Here is a 22,171-nt window from a genome sequence, read left to right as displayed (position 1 = left end):
CACACTGTCCCTGTGGATTTCACACTGTGTATATTACACTCTGTCCCTGTGGATTTCACACTGTGTATATCACACTCTGTCCCTGTGGATTTCACACTGTGTTATTACACTCTGTCCCTGTGGATTTCACACTGTGTTATTACACTCTGTCCCTGTGGATTTCACACTGTGTATATTACACTCTGTCCCTGTGGATTTCACACTGTGTTATTACACTCTGTCCCTGTGGATTTCACACTGTGTATATTACACTCTGTCCCTGTGGATTTCACACTGTGTTATTACACTCTGTCCCTGTGGATTTCACACTGTGTATATTACACTCTGTCCCTGTGGATTTCATACTGTGTTATTACACTCTGTCCCTGTGGATTTCACACTGTGTTATCACACTCTGTCCCTGTGGATTTCACACTGTGTTATTGCACTGTGTCCCTGTGGATTTCACACTGTGTTATTACGCTCTGTCCCTGTGGATTTCACACTGTGTTATTACACTCTGTCCCTGTGGATTTCACACTGTGTTATCACACTCTGTCCCTGTGGATTTCACACTGTGTATATTACACTCTGTCCCTGTGGATTTCACACTGTGTTATTACACTCTGTCCCTGTGGATTTCACACTGTGTATATTACACTCTGTCCCTGTGGATTTCACACTGTGTATATTATACTCTGTCCCTGTGGATTTCACACTGTGTATATTACACTCTGTCCCTGTGGATTTCACACTGTGTATATTACACTCTGTCCCTGTGGATTTCACACTGTGTTATTACACTCTGTCCTTGTGGATTTCACACTGTGTTATTACACTCTGTCCCTGTGGATTTCACACTGTGTATATTACACTCTGTCCCTGTGGATTTCACACTGTGTTATTACACTCTGTCCCTGTGGATTTCACACTGTGTATATTACACTCTGTCCCTGTGGATTTCACACTGTGTTATTACACTCTGTCCCTGTGGATTTCACACTGTGTGATTACACTCTGTCCCTGTGGATTTCACACTGTGTATATTACACTCTGTCCCTGTGGATTTCACACTGTGTATAGTACACTCTGTCCCTGTGGATTTCACACTGTGTTATTACACACTGTCCCTGTGGATTTCACACTGTATATATTACACTCTGTCCCTGTGGATTTCACACCGTGTATATCACACTCTGTCCCTGTGGATTTCACACTGTGTTATTACACTCTGTCCCTGTGGATTTCACACTGTGTTATTACACTCTGTCCCTGTGGATTTCACACTGTGTATATTACACTCTGTCCCTGTGGATTTCACACTGTGTTATTACACTCTGTGCCTGTGGATTTCACACTGTGTATATCACACTCTGTCCCTGTGGATTTCACACTGTGTTATTACACTCTGTCCCTGTGGATTTCACACTGTGTATATTACACTCTGTCCCTGTGGATTTCACACTGTGTATATTACACTCTGTCCCTGTGGATTTCATACTGTGTTATTACACTCTGTCCCTGTGGATTTCACACTGTGTTATTACACTCTGTCCCTGTGGATTTCACACTGTGTATATTACACTCTGTCCCTGTGGATTTCACACTGTGTATATTACACTCTGTCCCTGTGGATTTCATACTGTGTTATTACACTCTGTCCCTGTGGATTTCACACTGTGTATATTACACTCTGTCCCTGTGGATTTCACACTGTGTTATTGCACTCTGTCCCTGTGGATTTCACACTGTGTTATTACACTCTGTCCCTGTGGATTTCACACTGTGTATATCACACTCTGTCCCTGTGGATTTCACACTGTGTATATTACACTCTGTCCCTGTGGATTTCACACTGTGTATATTATACTCTGTCCCTGTGGATTTCACACTGTGTTATTACACTCTGTCCCTGTGGATTTCACACTTTGTATATTACACTCTGTCCCTGTGGATTTCACACTGTGTATATTACACTCTGTCCCTGTGGATTTCACACTGTGTATATTACACTCTGTCCCTGTGGATTTCACACTGTGTTATTACACTCTGTCCCTGTGGATTTCACACTGTGTGTATATTACACTCTGTCCCTGTGGATTTCACACTGTGTTATTGCACTCTGTCCCTGTGGATTTCACACTGTGTATATTACCCTCTGTCCCTGTGGATTTCACACTGTGTTATTACACTCTGTCCCTGTGGATTTCACACTGTGTTATTACACTCTGTCCCTGTGGATTTCACACTGTGTGTATATTACACTCTGTCCCTGTGGATTTCACACTGTGTATATTACACTCTGTCCCTGTGGATTTCACACTGTGTATATTACACTCTGTCCCTGTGGATTTCACACTGTGTATATTGCACTCTGTCCCTGTGGATTTCACACTGTGTATATTACCCTCTGTCCCTGTGGATTTCACACTGTGTTATTACACTCTGTCCCTGTGGATTTCACACTGTGTGTATATTACACTCTGTCCCTGTGGATTTCACACTGTGTTATTACACTCTGTCCCTGTGGATTTCACACTGTGTGTATATTACACTCTGTCCCTGTGGATTTCACACTGTGTTATTACACTCTGTCCCTGTGGATTTCACACTGTGTTATTACACTCTGTCCCTGTGGATTTCACACTGTGTTATTACACTCTGTCCCTGTGGATTTCACACTGTGTTATTACACACTGTCCCTGTGGATTTCACACTGTGTTATTGCACTCTGTCCCTGTGGATTTCACACTGTGTATATTACACTCTGTCCCTGTGGATTTCACACTGTGTATATTATACTCTGTCCCTGTGGATTTCACACTGTGTTATTGCACTCTGTCCCTGTGGATTTCACACTGTGTATATTACACTCTGTCCCTGTGGATTTCACACTGTGTATATTACACTCTGTCCCTGTGGATTTCACACTGTGTATATTACACTCTGTCCCTGTGGATTTCACACTGTGTATATTATACTCTGTCCCTGTGGATTTCACACTGTGTATATTACACTCTGTCCCTGTGGATTTCACACTGTGTATATTACACTCTGTCCCTGTGGATTTCACACTGTGTATATTATACTCTGTCCCTGTGGATTTCACACTGTGTATATTATACTCTGTCCCTGTGGATTTCACACTGTGTTATTACACTCTGTCCATGTGGATTTCACACTGTGTATATTACACTCTGTCCCTGTGGATTTCACACTGTGTTATTACACTCTGTCCCTGTGGATTTCACACTGTGTTATTACACTCTGTCCCTGTGGATTTCACACTGTGTTATTACACTCTGTCCCTGTGGATTTCACACTGTGTTATTACACTCTGTCCCTGTGGATTTCACACTGTGTTATTACACTCTGTCCCTGTGGATTTCACACTGTGTATATTACACTCTGTCCCTGTGGATTTCACACTGTGTTATTACACTCTGTCCCTGTGGATTTCACACTGTGTTATTACACTCTGTCCCTGTGGATTTCACACTGTGTTATTACACTCTGTCCCTGTGGATTTCACACTGTGTATATTACACTCTGTCCCTGTGGATTTCACACTGTGTATATTACACTCTGTCCCTGTGGATTTCATACTGTGTTATTACACTCTGTCCCTGTGGATTTCACACTGTGTTATTACACTCTGTCCCTGTGGATTTCACACTGTGTATATTACACTCTGTCCCTGTGGATTTCACACTGTGTATATTACACTCTGTCCCTGTGGATTTCATACTGTGTTATTACACTCTGTCCCTGTGGATTTCACACTGTGTATATTACACTCTGTCCCTGTGGATTTCACACTGTGTTATTGCACTCTGTCCCTGTGGATTTCACACTGTGTTATTACACTCTGTCCCTGTGGATTTCACACTGTGTATATTACACTCTGTCCCTGTGGATTTCACACTGTGTATATTACACTCTGTCCCTGTGGATTTCACACTGTGTATATTATACTCTGTCCCTGTGGATTTCACACTGTGTTATTACACTCTGTCCCTGTGGATTTCACACTTTGTATATTACACTCTGTCCCTGTGGATTTCACACTGTGTATATTACACTCTGTCCCTGTGGATTTCACACTGTGTATATTACACTCTGTCCCTGTGGATTTCACACTGTGTTATTACACTCTGTCCCTGTGGATTTCACACTGTGTGTATATTACACTCTGTCCCTGTGGATTTCACACTGTGTTATTGCACTCTGTCCCTGTGGATTTCACACTGTGTATATTACCCTCTGTCCCTGTGGATTTCACACTGTGTTATTACACTCTGTCCCTGTGGATTTCACACTGTGTTATTACACTCTGTCCCTGTGGATTTCACACTGTGTGTATATTACACTCTGTCCCTGTGGATTTCACACTGTGTATATTACACTCTGTCCCTGTGGATTTCACACTGTGTATATTACACTCTGTCCCTGTGGATTTCACACTGTGTATATTGCACTCTGTCCCTGTGGATTTCACACTGTGTATATTACCCTCTGTCCCTGTGGATTTCACACTGTGTTATTACACTCTGTCCCTGTGGATTTCACACTGTGTGTATATTACACTCTGTCCCTGTGGATTTCACACTGTGTTATTACACTCTGTCCCTGTGGATTTCACACTGTGTGTATATTACACTCTGTCCCTGTGGATTTCACACTGTGTTATTACACTCTGTCCCTGTGGATTTCACACTGTGTTATTACACTCTGTCCCTGTGGATTTCACACTGTGTTATTACACTCTGTCCCTGTGGATTTCACACTGTGTTATTACACACTGTCCCTGTGGATTTCACACTGTGTTATTGCACTCTGTCCCTGTGGATTTCACACTGTGTATATTACACTCTGTCCCTGTGGATTTCACACTGTGTATATTATACTCTGTCCCTGTGGATTTCACACTGTGTATATTACACTCTGTCCCTGTGGATTTCACACTGTGTATATTACACTCTGTCCCTGTGGATTTCACACTGTGTATATTATACTCTGTCCCTGTGGATTTCACACTGTGTATATTACACTCTGTCCCTGTGGATTTCACACTGTGTGTATATTACACTCTGTCCCTGTGGATTTCACACTGTGTATATTACACTCTGTCCCTGTGGATTTCACACTGTGTATATTACACTCTGTCCCTGTGGATTTCACACTTTGTATATTGCACTCTGTCCCTGTGGATTTCACACTGTGTATATTACCCTCTGTCCCTGTGGATTTCACACTGTGTTATTACACTCTGTCCCTGTGGATTTCACACTGTGTGTATATTACACTCTGTCCCTGTGGATTTCACACTGTGTTATTACACTCTGTCCCTGTGGATTTCACACTGTGTGTATATTACACTCTGTCCCTGTGGATTTCACACTGTGTTATTACACTCTGTCCCTGTGGATTTCACACTGTGTTATTACACACTGTCCCTGTGGATTTCACACTGTGTTATTGCACTCTGTCCCTGTGGATTTCACACTGTGTATATTACACTCTGTCCCTGTGGATTTCACACTGTGTATATTATACTCTGTCCCTGTGGATTTCACACTGTGTTATTGCACTCTGTCCCTGTGGATTTCACACTGTGTATATTACACTCTGTCCCTGTGGATTTCACACTGTGTATATTACACTCTGTCCCTGTGGATTTCACACTGTGTATATTATACTCTGTCCCTGTGGATTTCACACTGTGTATATTACACTCTGTCCCTGTGGATTTCACACTGTGTATATTACACTCTGTCCCTGTGGATTTCACACTGTGTATATTATACTCTGTCCCTGTGGATTTCACACTGTGTATATTATACTCTGTCCCTGTGGATTTCACACTGTGTTATTACACTCTGTCCATGTGGATTTCACACTGTGTATATTACACTCTGTCCCTGTGGATTTCACACTGTGTTATTACACTCTGTCCCTGTGGATTTCACACTGTGTTATTACACTCTGTCCCTGTGGATTTCACACTGTGTTATTACACTCTGTCCCTGTGGATTTCACACTGTGTTATTACACTCTGTCCCTGTGGATTTCACACTGTGTTATTACACTCTGTCCCTGTGGATTTCACACTGTGTATATTACACTCTGTCCCTGTGGATTTCACACTGTGTTATTACACTCTGTCCCTGTGGATTTCACACTGTGTTATTACACTCTGTCCCAGTGGATTTCACACTGTGTTATTACACTCTGTCCCTGTGGATTTCACAATGTGTATATTACACTCTGTCCCTGTGGATTTCACACTGTGTATATTTCACTCTGTCCCTGTGGATTTCACACTGTGTATATTACACTCTGTCCCTGTGGATTTCACACTGTGTATATTACACTCTGTCCCTGTGGATTTCACACTGTGTTATTACACTCTGTCCCTGTGGATTTCACACTGTGTTGTTACACTCTGTCCCTGTGGATTTCACACTGTGTTATTACACTCTGTCCCTGTGGATTTCACACCGTGTATATTACACTCTGTCCCTGTGGATTTCACACTGTGTATATTACACTCTGTCCCTGTGGATTTCACACTGGGTATATTACACTCTGTCCCTGTGGATTTCACACTGTGTTATTACACTCTGTCCCTGTGGATTTCACACTGTGTATATTACACTCTGTCCCTGTGGATTTCACACTGTGTATATTACACTCTGTCCCTGTGGATTTCACACTGTGTATATTACACTCTGTCCCTGTGGATTTCACACTGTGTTATTACACTCTGTCCCTGTGGATTTCACACTGTGTATATTACACTCTGTCCCTGTGGATTTCACACTGTGTATATTACACACTGTCCCTGTGGATTTCACACTGTGTTATTACACTCTGTCCCTGTGGATTTCACACTGTGTTGTTACATTCTGTCCCTGTGGATTTCACACTGTGTATATTACACTCTGTCCCTGTGGATTTCACACTGTGTTATTACACTCTGTCCCTGTGGATTTCACACTGTGTTATTACACTCTGTCCCTGTGGATTTCACACTGTGTATATTACACTCTGTCCCTGTGGATTTCACACTGTGTATATTACACTCTGTCCCTGTGGATTTCACACTGTGTATATTACACTCTGTCCCTGTGGATTTCACACTGTGTATATTACACTCTGTCCCTGTGGATTTCACACTGTGTATATTACACTCTGTCCCTGTGGATTTCACACTGTGTATATTACACTCTGTCCCTGTGGATTTCACACTGTGTATATTACACTCTGTCCCTGTGGATTTCACACTGTGTTATTACACTCTGTCCCTGTGGATTTCACACTGTGTATATTACACTCTGTCCCTGTGGATTTCACACTGTGTTATTACACTCTGTCCCTGTGGATTTCACACTGTGTATATTACACTCTGTCCCTGTGGATTTCACACTGTGTATATTACACACTGTCCCTGTGGATTTCACACTGTGTTATTACACTCTGTCCCTGTGGATTTCACACTGTGTTATTACATTCTGTCCCTGTGGATTTCACACTGTGTATATTACACTCTGTCCCTGTGGATTTCACACTGTGTTATTACACTCTGTCCCTGTGGATTTCACACTGTGTTATTACACTCTGTCCCTGTGGATTTCACACTGTGTATATTACACTCTGTCCCTGTGGATTTCACACTGTGTATATTACACTCTGTCCCTGTGGATTTCACACTGTGTTATTACACTCTGTCCCTGTGGATTTCACACTGTGTTATTACACTCTGTCCCTGTGGATTTCACACTGTGTTATTACACTCTGTCCCTGTGGATTTCACACTGTGCATATTACACTCTGTCCCTGTGGATTTCACACTGTGTTATTACACTCTGTCCCTGTGGATTTCACACTGTGTTATTACACTCTGTCCCTGTGGATTTCACACTGTGTTATTACACTCTGTCCCTGTGGATTTCACACTGTGTATATTACACTCTGTCCCTGTGGATTTCACACTGTGTATATTACACTCTGTCCCTGTGGATTTCATACTGTGTTATTACACTCTGTCCCTGTGGATTTCACACTGTGTTATTACACTCTGTCCCTGTGGATTTCACACTGTGTATATTACACTCTGTCCCTGTGGATTTCACACTGTGTATATTACACTCTGTCCCTGTGGATTTCATACTGTGTTATTACACTCTGTCCCTGTGGATTTCACACTGTGTATATTACACTCTGTCCCTGTGGATTTCACACTGTGTTATTGCACTCTGTCCCTGTGGATTTCACACTGTGTTATTACACTCTGTCCCTGTGGATTTCACACTGTGTATATTACACTCTGTCCCTGTGGATTTCACACTGTGTTATTGCACTCTGTCCCTGTGGATTTCACACTGTGTTATTACACTCTGTCCCTGTGGATTTCACACTGTGTATATTACACTCTGTCCCTGTGGATTTCACACTGTGTATATTACACTCTGTCCCTGTGGATTTCACACTGTGTATATTATACTCTGTCCCTGTGGATTTCACACTGTGTTATTACACTCTGTCCCTGTGGATTTCACACTTTGTATATTACACTCTGTCCCTGTGGATTTCACACTGTGTATATTACACTCTGTCCCTGTGGATTTCACACTGTGTATATTACACTCTGTCCCTGTGGATTTCACACTGTGTTATTACACTCTGTCCCTGTGGATTTCACACTGTGTGTATATTACACTCTGTCCCTGTGGATTTCACACTGTGTTATTGCACTCTGTCCCTGTGGATTTCACACTGTGTATATTACCCTCTGTCCCTGTGGATTTCACACTGTGTTATTACACTCTGTCCCTGTGGATTTCACACTGTGTTATTACACTCTGTCCCTGTGGATTTCACACTGTGTGTATATTACACTCTGTCCCTGTGGATTTCACACTGTGTATATTACACTCTGTCCCTGTGGATTTCACACTGTGTATATTACACTCTGTCCCTGTGGATTTCACACTGTGTATATTGCACTCTGTCCCTGTGGATTTCACATTGTGTATATTACCCTCTGTCCCTGTGGATTTCACACTGTGTTATTACACTCTGTCCCTGTGGATTTCACACTGTGTGTATATTACACTCTGTCCCTGTGGATTTCACACTGTGTTATTACACTCTGTCCCTGTGGATTTCACACTGTGTGTATATTACACTCTGTCCCTGTGGATTTCACACTGTGTTATTACACTCTGTCCCTGTGGATTTCACACTGTGTTATTACACTCTGTCCCTGTGGATTTCACACTGTGTTATTACACTCTGTCCCTGTGGATTTCACACTGTGTTATTACACACTGTCCCTGTGGATTTCACACTGTGTTATTGCACTCTGTCCCTGTGGATTTCACACTGTGTATATTACACTCTGTCCCAGTTGATTTCACACTGTGTATATTATACTCTGTCCCTGTGGATTTCACACTGTGTATATTACACTCTGTCCCTGTGGATTTCACACTGTGTATATTACACTCTGTCCCTGTGGATTTCACACTGTGTATATTATACTCTGTCCCTGTGGATTTCACACTGTGTATATTACACTCTGTCCCTGTGGATTTCACACTGTGTGTATATTACACTCTGTCCCTGTGGATTTCACACTGTGTATATTACACTCTGTCCCTGTGGATTTCACACTGTGTATATTACACTCTGTCCCTGTGGATTTCACACTTTGTATATTGCACTCTGTCCCTGTGGATTTCACACTGTGTATATTACCCTCTGTCCCTGTGGATTTCACACTGTGTTATTACACTCTGTCCCTGTGGATTTCACACTGTGTGTATATTACACTCTGTCCCTGTGGATTTCACACTGTGTTATTACACTCTGTCCCTGTGGATTTCACACTGTGTGTATATTACACTCTGTCCCTGTGGATTTCACACTGTGTTATTACACTCTGTCCCTGTGGATTTCACACTGTGTTATTACACTCTGTCCCTGTGGATTTCACACTGTGTTATTACACTCTGTCCCTGTGGATTTCACACTGTGTTATTACACACTGTCCCTGTGGATTTCACACTGTGTTATTGCACTCTGTCCCTGTGGATTTCACACTGTGTATATTACACTCTGTCCCTGTGGATTGCACACTGTGTATATTATACTCTGTCCCTGTGGATTTCACACTGTGTTATTGCACTCTGTCCCTGTGGATTTCACACTGTGTATATTACACTCTGTCCCTGTGGATTTCACACTGTGTATATTACACTCTGTCCCTGTGGATTTCACACTGTGTATATTATACTCTGTCCCTGTGGATTTCACACTGTGTATATTACACTCTGTCCCTGTGGATTTCACACTGTGTATATTACACTCTGTCCCTGTGGATTTCACACTGTGTTATTACACTCTGTCCCTGTGGATTTCACACTGTGTATATTACACTCTGTCCCTGTGGATTTCACACTGTGTATATTGCACTCTGTCCCTGTGGATTTCACACTGTGTTATTATACTCTGTCCCTGTGGATTTCACACTGTGTTATTACACTCTGTCCCTGTGGATTTCACACTGTGTTATTACACTCTGTCCCTGTGCATTTCACACTATGTTATTACACTCTGTCCCTGTGGATTTCACACTGTGTTATTACACTCTGTCCCTGTGGATTTCACACTGTGTTATTACACTCTGTCCCTGTGGATTTCACACTGTGTATATTACACTCTGTCCCTGTGGATTTCACACTGTGTTATTACACTCTGTCCCTGTGGATTTCACACTGTGTTATTACACTCTGTCCCTGTGGATTTCACACTGTGTATATTACACTCTGTCCCTGTGGATTTCACACTGTGTATATTACACTCTGTCCCTGTGGATTTCACACTGTGTGTATATTACACTCTGTCCCTGTGGATTTCACACTGAGTTATTACACTCTGTCCCTGTGGATTTCACACTGTGTATATTACACTCTGTCCCTGTGGATTTCACACTGTGTGTATATTACACTCTGTCCCTGTGGATTTCACACTGTGTGTATATTACACTCTGTCCCTGTGGATTTCACACTGTGTGTATGTTACACTCTGTCCCTGTGCATTTCACACTGTGTTATTACACTCTGTCCCTGTGGATTTCACACTGTGTATATTACACTCTGTCCCTGTGGATTTCACACTGTGTATATTACACTCTGTCCCTGTGGATTTCACACTGTGTGTATATAACACTCTGTCCCTGTGGATTTCACACTGAGTTATTACACTCTGTCCCTGTGGATTTCACACTGTGTTATTACACTCTGTCCCTGTGGATTTCACACTGTGTTATTACCCTCTGTCCCTGTGGATTTCACACTGTGTGTATATTACACTCTGTCCCTGTGGATTTCACACTGTGTTCTTACACTCTGTCCCTGTGGATTTCACACTGTGTATATTACACTCTGTCCCTGTGGATTTCACACTGTGTATATTACACTCTGTCCCTGTGGATTTCACACTGTGTTATTACACTCTGTCCCTGTGGATTTCACACTGTGTATATTACACTCTGTCCCTGTGGATTTCACACTGTGTTATTACACTCTGTCCCTGTGGATTTCACACTGTGTATATTACACTCTGTCCCTGTGGATTTCACACTGTGTTATTACACTCTGTCCCTGTGGATTTCACACTGTGTATATTACACTCTGTCCCTGTGGATTTCACACTGTGTTATTACACTCTGTCCCTGTGGATTTCACACTGTGTTATTACACTCTGTCCCTGTGGATTTCACACTGTGTTATTATACTCTGTCCCTGTGGATTTCACACTGTGTTATTACACTCTGTCCCTGTGGATTTCACACTGTGTTATTACACTCTGTCCCTGTGCATTTCACACTGTGTTATTACACTCTGTCCCTGTGCATTTCACACTGTGTTATTACACTCTGTCCCTGTGGATTTCACACTGTGTATATCACACTCTGTCCGTGTGGATTTCACACTGTGTATATTACACTCTGTCCCTGTGGATTTCACACTGTGTTATTACACTCTGTCCCTGTGGATTTCACACTGTGTATATTACACTCTGTCCCTGTGGATTTCACACTGTGTATATTGCACTCTGTCCCTGTGGATTTCACACTGTGTTATTATACTCTGTCCCTGTGGATTTCACACTGTGTTATTACACTCTGTCCCTGTGGATTTCACACTGTGTTATTACACTCTGTCCCTGTGCATTTCACACTATGTTATTACACTCTGTCCCTGTGGATTTCACACTGTGTATATTACACTCTGTCCCTGTGGATTTCACACTGTGTTATTACACTCTGTCCCTGTGGATTTCACACTGTGTATATTACACTCTGTCCCTGTGGATTTCACACTGTGTTATTACACTCTGTCCCTGTGGATTTCACACTGTGTTATTACACTCTGTCCCTGTGGATTTCACACTGTGTATATTACACTCTGTCCCTGTGGATTTCACACTGTGTATATTACACTCTGTCCCTGTGGATTTCACACTGTGTGTATATTGCACTCTGTCCCTGTGGATTTCACACTGAGTTATTACACTCTGTCCCTGTGGATTTCACACTGTGTATATTACACTCTGTCCCTGTGGATTTCACACTGTGTATATTACACTCTGTCCCTGTGGATTTCACACTGTGCATATTACACTCTGTCCCTGTGGATTTCACACTGTGTTATTACACTCTGTCCCTGTGGATTTCACACTGTGTGTATATTACACTCTGTCCCTGTGGATTTCACACTGTGTTATTATACTCTGTCCCTGTGGATTTCACACTGTGTTATTACACTCTGTCCCTGTGGATTTCACACTGTGTTATAACACTCTGTCCCTGTGCATTTCACACTGTGTTATTACACTCTGTCCCTGTGGATTTCACACTGTGTTATTACACTCTGTCCCTGTGGATTTCACACTGTGTTATTACACTCTGTCCCTGTGCATTTCACACTGTGTATATTACACTCTGTCCCTGTGGATTTCACACTGTGTTATTACACTCTGTCCCTGTGGATTTCACACTGTGTTATTACACTCTGTCCCTGTGGATTTCACACTGTGTATATTGCACTCTGTCCCTGTGGATTTCACACTGTGTATATTGCACTCTGTCCCTGTGGATTTCACACTGTGTATATTGCACTCTGTCCCTGTGGATTTCACACTGTGTTATTACACTCTGTCCCTGTGGATTTCACACTGTGTTATTACACTCTGTCCCTGTGGATTTCACACTGTGTATATTACACTCTGTCCCTGTGGATTTCACACTGTGTATATTACACTCTGTCCCTGTGGATTTCACACTGTGTATATTGCACTCTGTCCCTGTGGATTTCACACTGTGTTATTATACTCTGTCCCTGTGGATTTCACACTGTGTTATTACACTCTGTCCCTGTGGATTTCACACTGTGTTATTACACTCTGTCCCTGTGCATTTCACACTATGTTATTACACTCTGTCCCTGTGGATTTCACACTGTGTTATTACACTCTGTCCCTGTGGATTTCACACTGTGTTATTACACTCTGTCCCTGTGGATTTCACACTGTGTATATTACACTCTGTCCCTGTGGATTTCACACTGTGTTATTACACTCTGTCCCTGTGGATTTCACACTGTGTTATTACACTCTGTCCCTGTGGATTTCACACTGTGTATATTACACTCTGTCCCTGTGGATTTCACACTGTGTATATTACACTCTGTCCCTGTGGATTTCACACTGTGTGTATATTACACTCTGTCCCTGTGGATTTCACACTGAGTTATTACACTCTGTCCCTGTGGATTTCACACTGTGTATATTACACTCTGTCCCTGTGGATTTCACACTGTGTATATTACACTCTGTCCCTGTGGATTTCACACTGTGTGTATATTACACTCTGTCCCTGTGGATTTCACACTGTGTGTATATTACACTCTGTCCCTGTGGATTTCACACTGTGTGTATGTTACACTCTGTCCCTGTGCATTTCACACTGTGTTATTACACTCTGTCCCTGTCGATTTCACACTGTGTATATTACACTCTGTCCCTGTGGATTTCACACTGTGTATATTACACTCTGTCCCTGTGGATTTCACACTGTGTGTATATTAAACTCTGTCCCTGTGGATTTCACACTGAGTTATTACACTCTGTCCCTGTGGATTTCACACTGTGTTATTACACTCTGTCCCTGTGGATTTCACACTGTGTTATTACACTCTGTCCCTGTGGATTTCACACTGTGTGTATATTACACTCTGTCCCTGTGGATTTCACACTGTGTTATTACACTCTGTCCCTGTGGATTTCACACTGTGTATATTACACTCTGTCCCTGTGGATTTCACACTGTGTATATTACACTCTGTCCCTGTGGATTTCACACTGTGTTATTACACTCTGTCCCTGTGGATTTCACACTGTGTATATTACACTCTGTCCCTGTGGATTTCACACTGTGTTATTACACTCTGTCCCTGTGGATTTCACACTGTGTATATTACACTCTGTCCCTGTGGATTTCACACTGTGTTATTACACTCTGTCCCTGTGGATTTCACACTGTGTATATTACACTCTGTCCCTGTGGATTTCACACTGTGTTATTACACTCTGTCCCTGTGGATTTCACACTGTGTTATTACACTCTGTCCCTGTGGATTTCACACTGTGTTATTATACTCTGTCCCTGTGGATTTCACACTGTGTTATTACACTCTGTCCCTGTGGATTTCACACTGTGTTATTACACTCTGTCCCTGTGCATTTCACACTGTGTTATTACACTCTGTCCCTGTGCATTTCACACTGTGTTATTACACTCTGTCCCTGTGGATTTCACACTGTGTATATCACACTCTGTCCGTGTGGATTTCACACTGTGTATATTACACTCTGTCCCTGTGGATTTCACACTGTGTTATTACACTCTGTCCCTGTGGATTTCACACTGTGTATATTACACTCTGTCCCTGTGGATTTCACACTGTGTATATTGCACTCTGTCCCTGTGGATTTCACACTGTGTTATTATACTCTGTCCCTGTGGATTTCACACTGTGTTATTACACTCTGTCCCTGTGGATTTCACACTGTGTTATTACACTCTGTCCCTGTGCATTTCACACTATGTTATTACACTCTGTCCCTGTGGATTTCACACTGTGTTATTACACTCTGTCCCTGTGGATTTCACACTGTGTTATTACACTCTGTCCCTGTGGATTTCACACTGTGTATATTACACTCTGTCCCTGTGGATTTCACACTGTGTTATTACACTCTGTCCCTGTGGATTTCACACTGTGTTATTACACTCTGTCCCTGTGGATTTCACACTGTGTATATTACACTCTGTCCCTGTGGATTTCACACTGTGTATATTACACTCTGTCCCTGTGGATTTCACACTGTGTGTATATTACACTCTGTCCCTGTGGATTTCACACTGAGTTATTACACTCTGTCCCTGTGGATTTCACACTGTGTATATTACACTCTGTCCCTGTGGATTTCACACTGTGTATATTACACTCTGTCCCTGTGGATTTCACACTGTGTGTATATTACACTCTGTCCCTGTGGATTTCACACTGTGTGTATATTACACTCTGTCCCTGTGGATTTCACACTGTGTGTATGTTACACTCTGTCCCTGTGCATTTCACACTGTGTTATTACACTCTGTCCCTGTGGATTTCACACTGTGTATATTACACTCTGTCCCTGTGGATTTCACACTGTGTATATTACACTCTGTCCCTGTGGATTTCACACTGTGTGTATATTACACTCTGTCCCTGTGGATTTCACACTGTGTGTATGTTACACTCTGTCCCTGTGGATTTCACACTGTGTGTATATTACACTCTGTCCCTGTGGATTTCACACTGTGTGTATATTACACTCTGTCCCTGTGGATTTCACACTGTGTTATTACACTCTGTCCCTGTGGATTTCACACTGCGTTATTACACTATGTCCCTGTGGATTTCACACTGTGTGTATATTACACTCTGACCCTGTGGATTTCACACTGTGTTATTACACTCTGTCCCTGTGGATTTCACACTGTGTGTATATTACACTCTGTCCCTGTGGATTTCACACTGTGTTATTACACTCTGTCCCTGTGGATTTCACACTGTGTATATTACACTCTGTCCCTGTGGATTTCACACTGTGTTATTACACTCTGTCCCTGTGGATTTCACACTGTGTTATTACACTCTGTCCCTGTGGATTTCACACTGTGTTATCACACTCTGTCCCTGTGGATTTCACACTGTGTTATTACACTCTCTCCCTGTGGATTTCACACTGTGTATATTACACTCTGTCCCTGTGGATTTCACACTGTGTATATTACACTCTGTCCCTGTGGATTTCACACTGTGTTATTACACTCTGTCCCTGTGGATTTCACACTGTGTTATTACACTCTGTCCCTGTGGATTTCACACTGTGTATATTACACTCTGTCCCTGTGGATTTCACACTGTGTTGTTACACTCTGTCCCTGTGGATATTACACTGTGTTATTACACTCTGTCCCTGAAGATTTCACACTGTGTATATTACACTCGGTCCCCGTGGATTTCGCACTGTGTATATTACACTCTGTCCCTGTGGATTTCACACTGTGTATATTACACTCTGTCACTGTGGATTTCACACTGTGCATATTACACTCTGTCCCTGTGGATTTCACACTGTGTATATTACACTCTGTCCCTGTGGATTTCACACTGTGTATATTACACTCTGTCCCTGTGGATTTCACACTGTGTATATTACACTCTGTCCCTGTGGATTTCACACTGTGTTATTACACTCTGTCCCTGTGGATTTCACACTGTGTATATTACACTCTGTCCCTGTGGATTTCACACTGTGTTATTACACTCTGTCCCTGTGGATTTCACACTGTGTTATTAAACTCTGTCCCTGTGGATTTCACACTGTGTTATTACACTCTGTCCCTGTGGATTTCACACTGTGTTATTACACTCTGTCCCTGTGGATTTCACACTGTGTGTATATTACACTCTGTCCCTGTGGATTTCACACTGTGTATATTACACTCTGTCCCTGTGGATTTCACACTGTGTATATTACACTGTGTCCCTGTGGATTTCACACTGTGTATATTACACTCTGTCCCTGTGGATTTCACACTGTGTATAGTACATTCTGTCCCTGTGGATTTCACACTGTGTTATTGCACTCTGTCCCTGTGGATTTCACACTGTGTTATTACACTCTGTCCCTGTGGATTTCACACTGTGTTATTACACTCTGTCCCTGTGGATTTCACACTGTGTGTATATTACACTCTGTCCCTGTGGATTTCACACTGTGTTATTACACTCTGTCCCTGTGGATTTCACACTGTGTATATTACACTCTGTCCCTGTGGATTTCACACTGTGTTATTACACTCTGTCCCTGTGGATTTCACACTGTGTGTATATTACACTCTGTCCCTGTGGATTTCACACTGTGTGTATATTACACTCTGTCCCTGTGGATTTCACACTGTGTTATTACACTCTGTCCCTGTGGATTTCACACTGTGTTATTACACTATGTCCCTGTGGATTTCACACTGTGTGTATATTACACTCTGACCCTGTGGATTTCACACTGTGTTATTACACTCTGTCCCTGTGGATTTCACACTGTGTGTATATTACACTCTGTCCCTGTGGATTTCACACTGTGTTATTACACTCTGTCCCTGTGGATTTCACACTGTGTATATTACACTCTGTCCCTGTGGATTTCACACTGTGTTATTACACTCTGTCCCTGTGGATTTCACACTGTGTTATTACACTCTGTCCCTGTGGATTTCACACTGTGTTATCACACTCTGTCCCTGTGGATTTCACACTGTGTTATTACACTCTCTCCCTGTGGATTTCACACTGTGTATATTACACTCTGTCCCTGTGGATTTCACACTGTGTATATTACACTCTGTCCCTGTGGATTTCACACTGTGTTATTACACTCTGTCCCTGTGGATTTCACACTGTGTTATTACACTCTGTCCCTGTGGATTTCACACTGTGTATATTACACTCTGTCCCTGTGGATTTCACACTGTGTTGTTACACTCTGTCCCTATTACACTGTGTTATTACACTCTGTCCCTGAAGATTTCACACTGTGTATATTACACTCGGTCCCCGTGGATTTCGCACTGTGTATATTACACTCTGTCCCTGTGGATTTCACACTGTGTATATTACACTCTGTCCCTGTGGATTTCACACTGTGCATATTACACTCTGTCCCTGTGGATTTCACACTGTGAATATTACACTCTGTCCCTGTGGATTTCACACTGTGTATATTACACTCTGTCCCTGTGGATTTCACACTGTGTATATTACACTCTGTCCCTGTGGATTTCACACTGTGTTATTACACTCTGTCACTGTGGATTTCACACTGTGTATATTACACTCTGTCCCTGTGGATTTCACACTGTGTTATTACACTCTGTCCCTGTTGATTTCACACTGTGTTATTAAACTCTGTCCCTGTGGATTTCACACTGTGTTATTACACTCTGTCCCTGTGGATTTCACACTGTGTTATTACACTCTGTCCCTGTGGATTTCACACTGTGTGTATATTACACTCTGTCCCTGTGGATTTCACACTGTGTATATTACACTCTGTCCCTGTGGATTTCACACTGTGTATATTACACTGTGTCCCTGTGGATTTCACACTGTGTATATTACACTCTGTCCCTGTGGATTTCACACTGTGTATATTACATTCTGTCCCTGTGGATTTCACACTGTGTTATTGCACTCTGTCCCTGTGGATTTCACACTGTGTTATTACACTCTGTCCCTGTGGATTTCACACTGTGTTATTACACTCTGTCCCTGTGGATTTCACACTGTGTGTATATTACACTCTGTCCCTGTGGATTTCACACTGTGTTATTACACTCTGTCCCTGTGCATTTCACACTGTGTGTATATTACACTCTGTCCCTGTGGATTTCACACTGTGTTATTACACTCTGTCCCTGTGCATTTCACACTGTGTTATTACACTCTGTCCCTGTGGATTTCACACTGTGTTATTACACTCTGTCCCTGTGGATTTCACACTGTGTTATTACACTCTGTCCCTGTGGATTTCACACTGTGTTATTACACTCTGTCCCTGTGGATTTCACACTGTGTTATTACACTCTGTCCCTGTGGATTTCACACTGTGTATATTACACTCTGTCCCTGTGGATTTCACACTGTGTGTATATTACACTCTGTCCCTGTGGATTTCACACTGTGTTATTACACTCTGTCCCTGTGGATTTCACACTGTGTTATTACACTCTGTCCCTGTGGATTTCGCACTGTGTTATTACACTCTGTCCCTGTGGATTTCACACTGTGTTATTACACTCTGTCCCTGTGGATTTCACACTGTGTTTTTACACTCTGTCCCTGTGGATTTCACACTGGGTTATTACACTCTGTCCCTGTGGATTTCACACTGTGTTATTACACTCTGTCCCTGTGGATTTCACACTGTGTTATTACACTCTGTCCCTGTGGATTTCACACTGTGTTATTACGCTCTGTCCCTGTGGATTTCACACTGTGTTATTACACTCTGTCCCTGTGGATTTCACACTGTGTATATTACATTCTGTCCCTGTGGATTTCACACTGTGTATATTACATTCTGTCCCTGTGGATTTCACACTGTGTTGTTACACTCTGTCCCTGTGGATATTACACTGTGTTATTACACTCTGTCCCTGAAGATTTCACACTGTGTATATTACAGTCGGTCCCCGTGGATTTCGCACTGTGTATATTACACTCTGTCCCTGTGGATTTCACACTGTGTATATTACACTCTGTCCCTGTGGATTTCACACTGTGCATATTACACTCTGTCCCTGTGGATTTCACACTGTGTTATTACACTCTGTCCCTGTGGATTTCACACTGTGTATATTACACTCTGTCCCTGTGGATTTCACACTGTGTATATTACACTCTGTCCCTGTGGATTTCACACTGTGTATATTACACTCTGTCCCTGTGGATTTCACACTGTGTATATTACACTCTGTCCCTGTGGATTTCACACTGTGTATATTACACTCTGTCCCTGTGGATTTCACACTGTGTTATTACACTCTGTCCCTGTGGATTTCACACTGTGTATATTACACTCTGTCCCTGTGGATTTCACACTGTGTTATTACACTCTGTCCCTGTGGATTTCACACTGTGTATATTACACTCTGTCCCTGTGGATTTCACACTGTGTATATTACACACTGTCCCTGTGGATTTCACACTGTGTTATTACACTCTGTCCCTGTGGATTTCACACTGTGTTATTACATTCTGTCCCTGTGGATTTCACACTGTGTATATTACACTCTGTCCCTGTGGATTTCACACTGTGTTATTACACTCTGTCCCTGTGGATTTCACACTGTGTTATTACACTCTGTCCCTGTGGATTTCACACTGTGTATATTACACTCTGTCCCTGTGGATTTCACACTGTGTATATTACACTCTGTCCCTGTGGATTTCACACTGTGTATATTACACTCTGTCCCTGTGGATTTCACACTGTGTATATTACACTCTGTCCCTGTGGATTTCACACTGTGTATATTACACTCTGTCCCTGTGGATTTCACACTGTGTGTATATTACACTCTGTCCCTGTGGATTTCACACTGTGTGTATATTACACTCTGTCCCTGTGGATTTCACACTGAGTTATTACACTCTGTCCCTGTGGATTTCACACTGTGTATATTACACTCTGTCCCTGTGGATTTCACACTGTGTGTATATTACACTCTGTCCCTGTGGATTTCACACTGTGTGTATATTACACTCTGTCCCTGTGGATTTCACACTGTGCATATTACACTCTGTCCCTGTGGATTTCACACTGTGTTATTACACTCTGTCCCTGTGGATTTCACACTGTGTGTACATTACACTCTGTCCCTTACCTTGTTATGATAATATTTGTGCTCGTATTCCTCGATCGGTTTCCCGTCCAGCAGGATCTGCCCTGACTGAGGTTCATAAAAGCGCTCCAGGAGACTGACGCAGGTGGTCTTCCCCCCTCCAGAGGGGCCCACCAGGGCAGTGATCTCCCCACACTTCAGCTCAAAGGACACATTCTGAAAACAAATCCAATAATCATGTGAAGTCAATCAACACCGAGCAGTATCGGCGATTGGAAATGTGGGCTGGAATTAAATGGTGAATGGGGAAAGGACGGGTAAAATATGTTGACTGGTTTGTCTCCAGTCAGAACACTTTCATTATCCAGAGCGGGAAACAATCTGGACGTGGATATAAAAGGCTGGCCATCAAAGTATGGGACTGATACCAAGCTAGAGAGTCAGGAATAATGTAGGAGACTACAGGAGGATCGAAACAGGCTCAGAGAACAGGTAGGGAGTCGGCCGACACAGCTTAACACAGGAAAATGTGGGAATATATTTTAGGAACAAGATCAAAGAATGGAAATAGGCCTGAAATGGTGAATCTCTCAATGAGTGGAGAAGCACAATGATGGAGGTGAAAAGGTGGAGGATCTCAAACAAGTCTAATGGGCCTCGTTCAGATCGACCGTAACATTACCGTCAATACCCGATCTCAGGGATCACTGGGATCCACTGTAACATTACCGTCAATACCTGATCTCAGGGATCGCTGGGATCCACTGTAACATTACCTTCAATACCTGATCTCAGAGATCGCTGAGATCCACTGTAACATTACCTTCAATACACGATCTCAGGGATCGCTGGGATCCACTATAACATTACCGTCAACACTCGATCTCAGGGATCGCTGGGATCCACTGTAACATTACCATCAATACCCGATCTCAGGGATCACTGGGATCCACTGTAACATTACCGTCAATACCCGATCTCAGGGATCGCTGGGATCCACTGTAACATTACCTTCAATACACGATCTCAGGGATCGCTGAGATCCACTGTAACATTACCTTCAATACACGATCTCAGGGATCGCTGGGATCCACTGTAACATTACCGTCAATACCCGATCTCAGGGATCGCTGGGATCCACTGTAACATTACCGTCAATACCCG

General features: G+C 42.6%; 1 protein-coding gene across 1 annotated transcript in view; it reads right to left on the bottom strand.

Annotated features, from left to right (window-relative positions):
* The window catches only part of LOC137310072 (ABC-type oligopeptide transporter ABCB9-like), a 177,783-nt gene that overhangs the window by 116,953 nt on the left and 38,659 nt on the right, over nucleotides 1-22,171 (bottom strand). The window contains exon 5 of the mRNA XM_067978041.1: nucleotides 21,050-21,223. Within this exon, the coding sequence (XP_067834142.1) occupies nucleotides 21,050-21,223 (174 nt within the window). The remainder of the gene's footprint in view (nucleotides 1-21,049; nucleotides 21,224-22,171) is intronic.

The sequence above is a fragment of the Heptranchias perlo genome, unplaced genomic scaffold, assembly GCF_035084215.1.
Source record: "Heptranchias perlo isolate sHepPer1 unplaced genomic scaffold, sHepPer1.hap1 HAP1_SCAFFOLD_210, whole genome shotgun sequence".
Classification (NCBI taxonomy): Eukaryota; Metazoa; Chordata; class Chondrichthyes; order Hexanchiformes; family Hexanchidae; genus Heptranchias; species Heptranchias perlo.
Note: the sequence above shows the minus strand (reverse complement) of the source record. Positions and strands in the feature narration are given on the sequence as shown.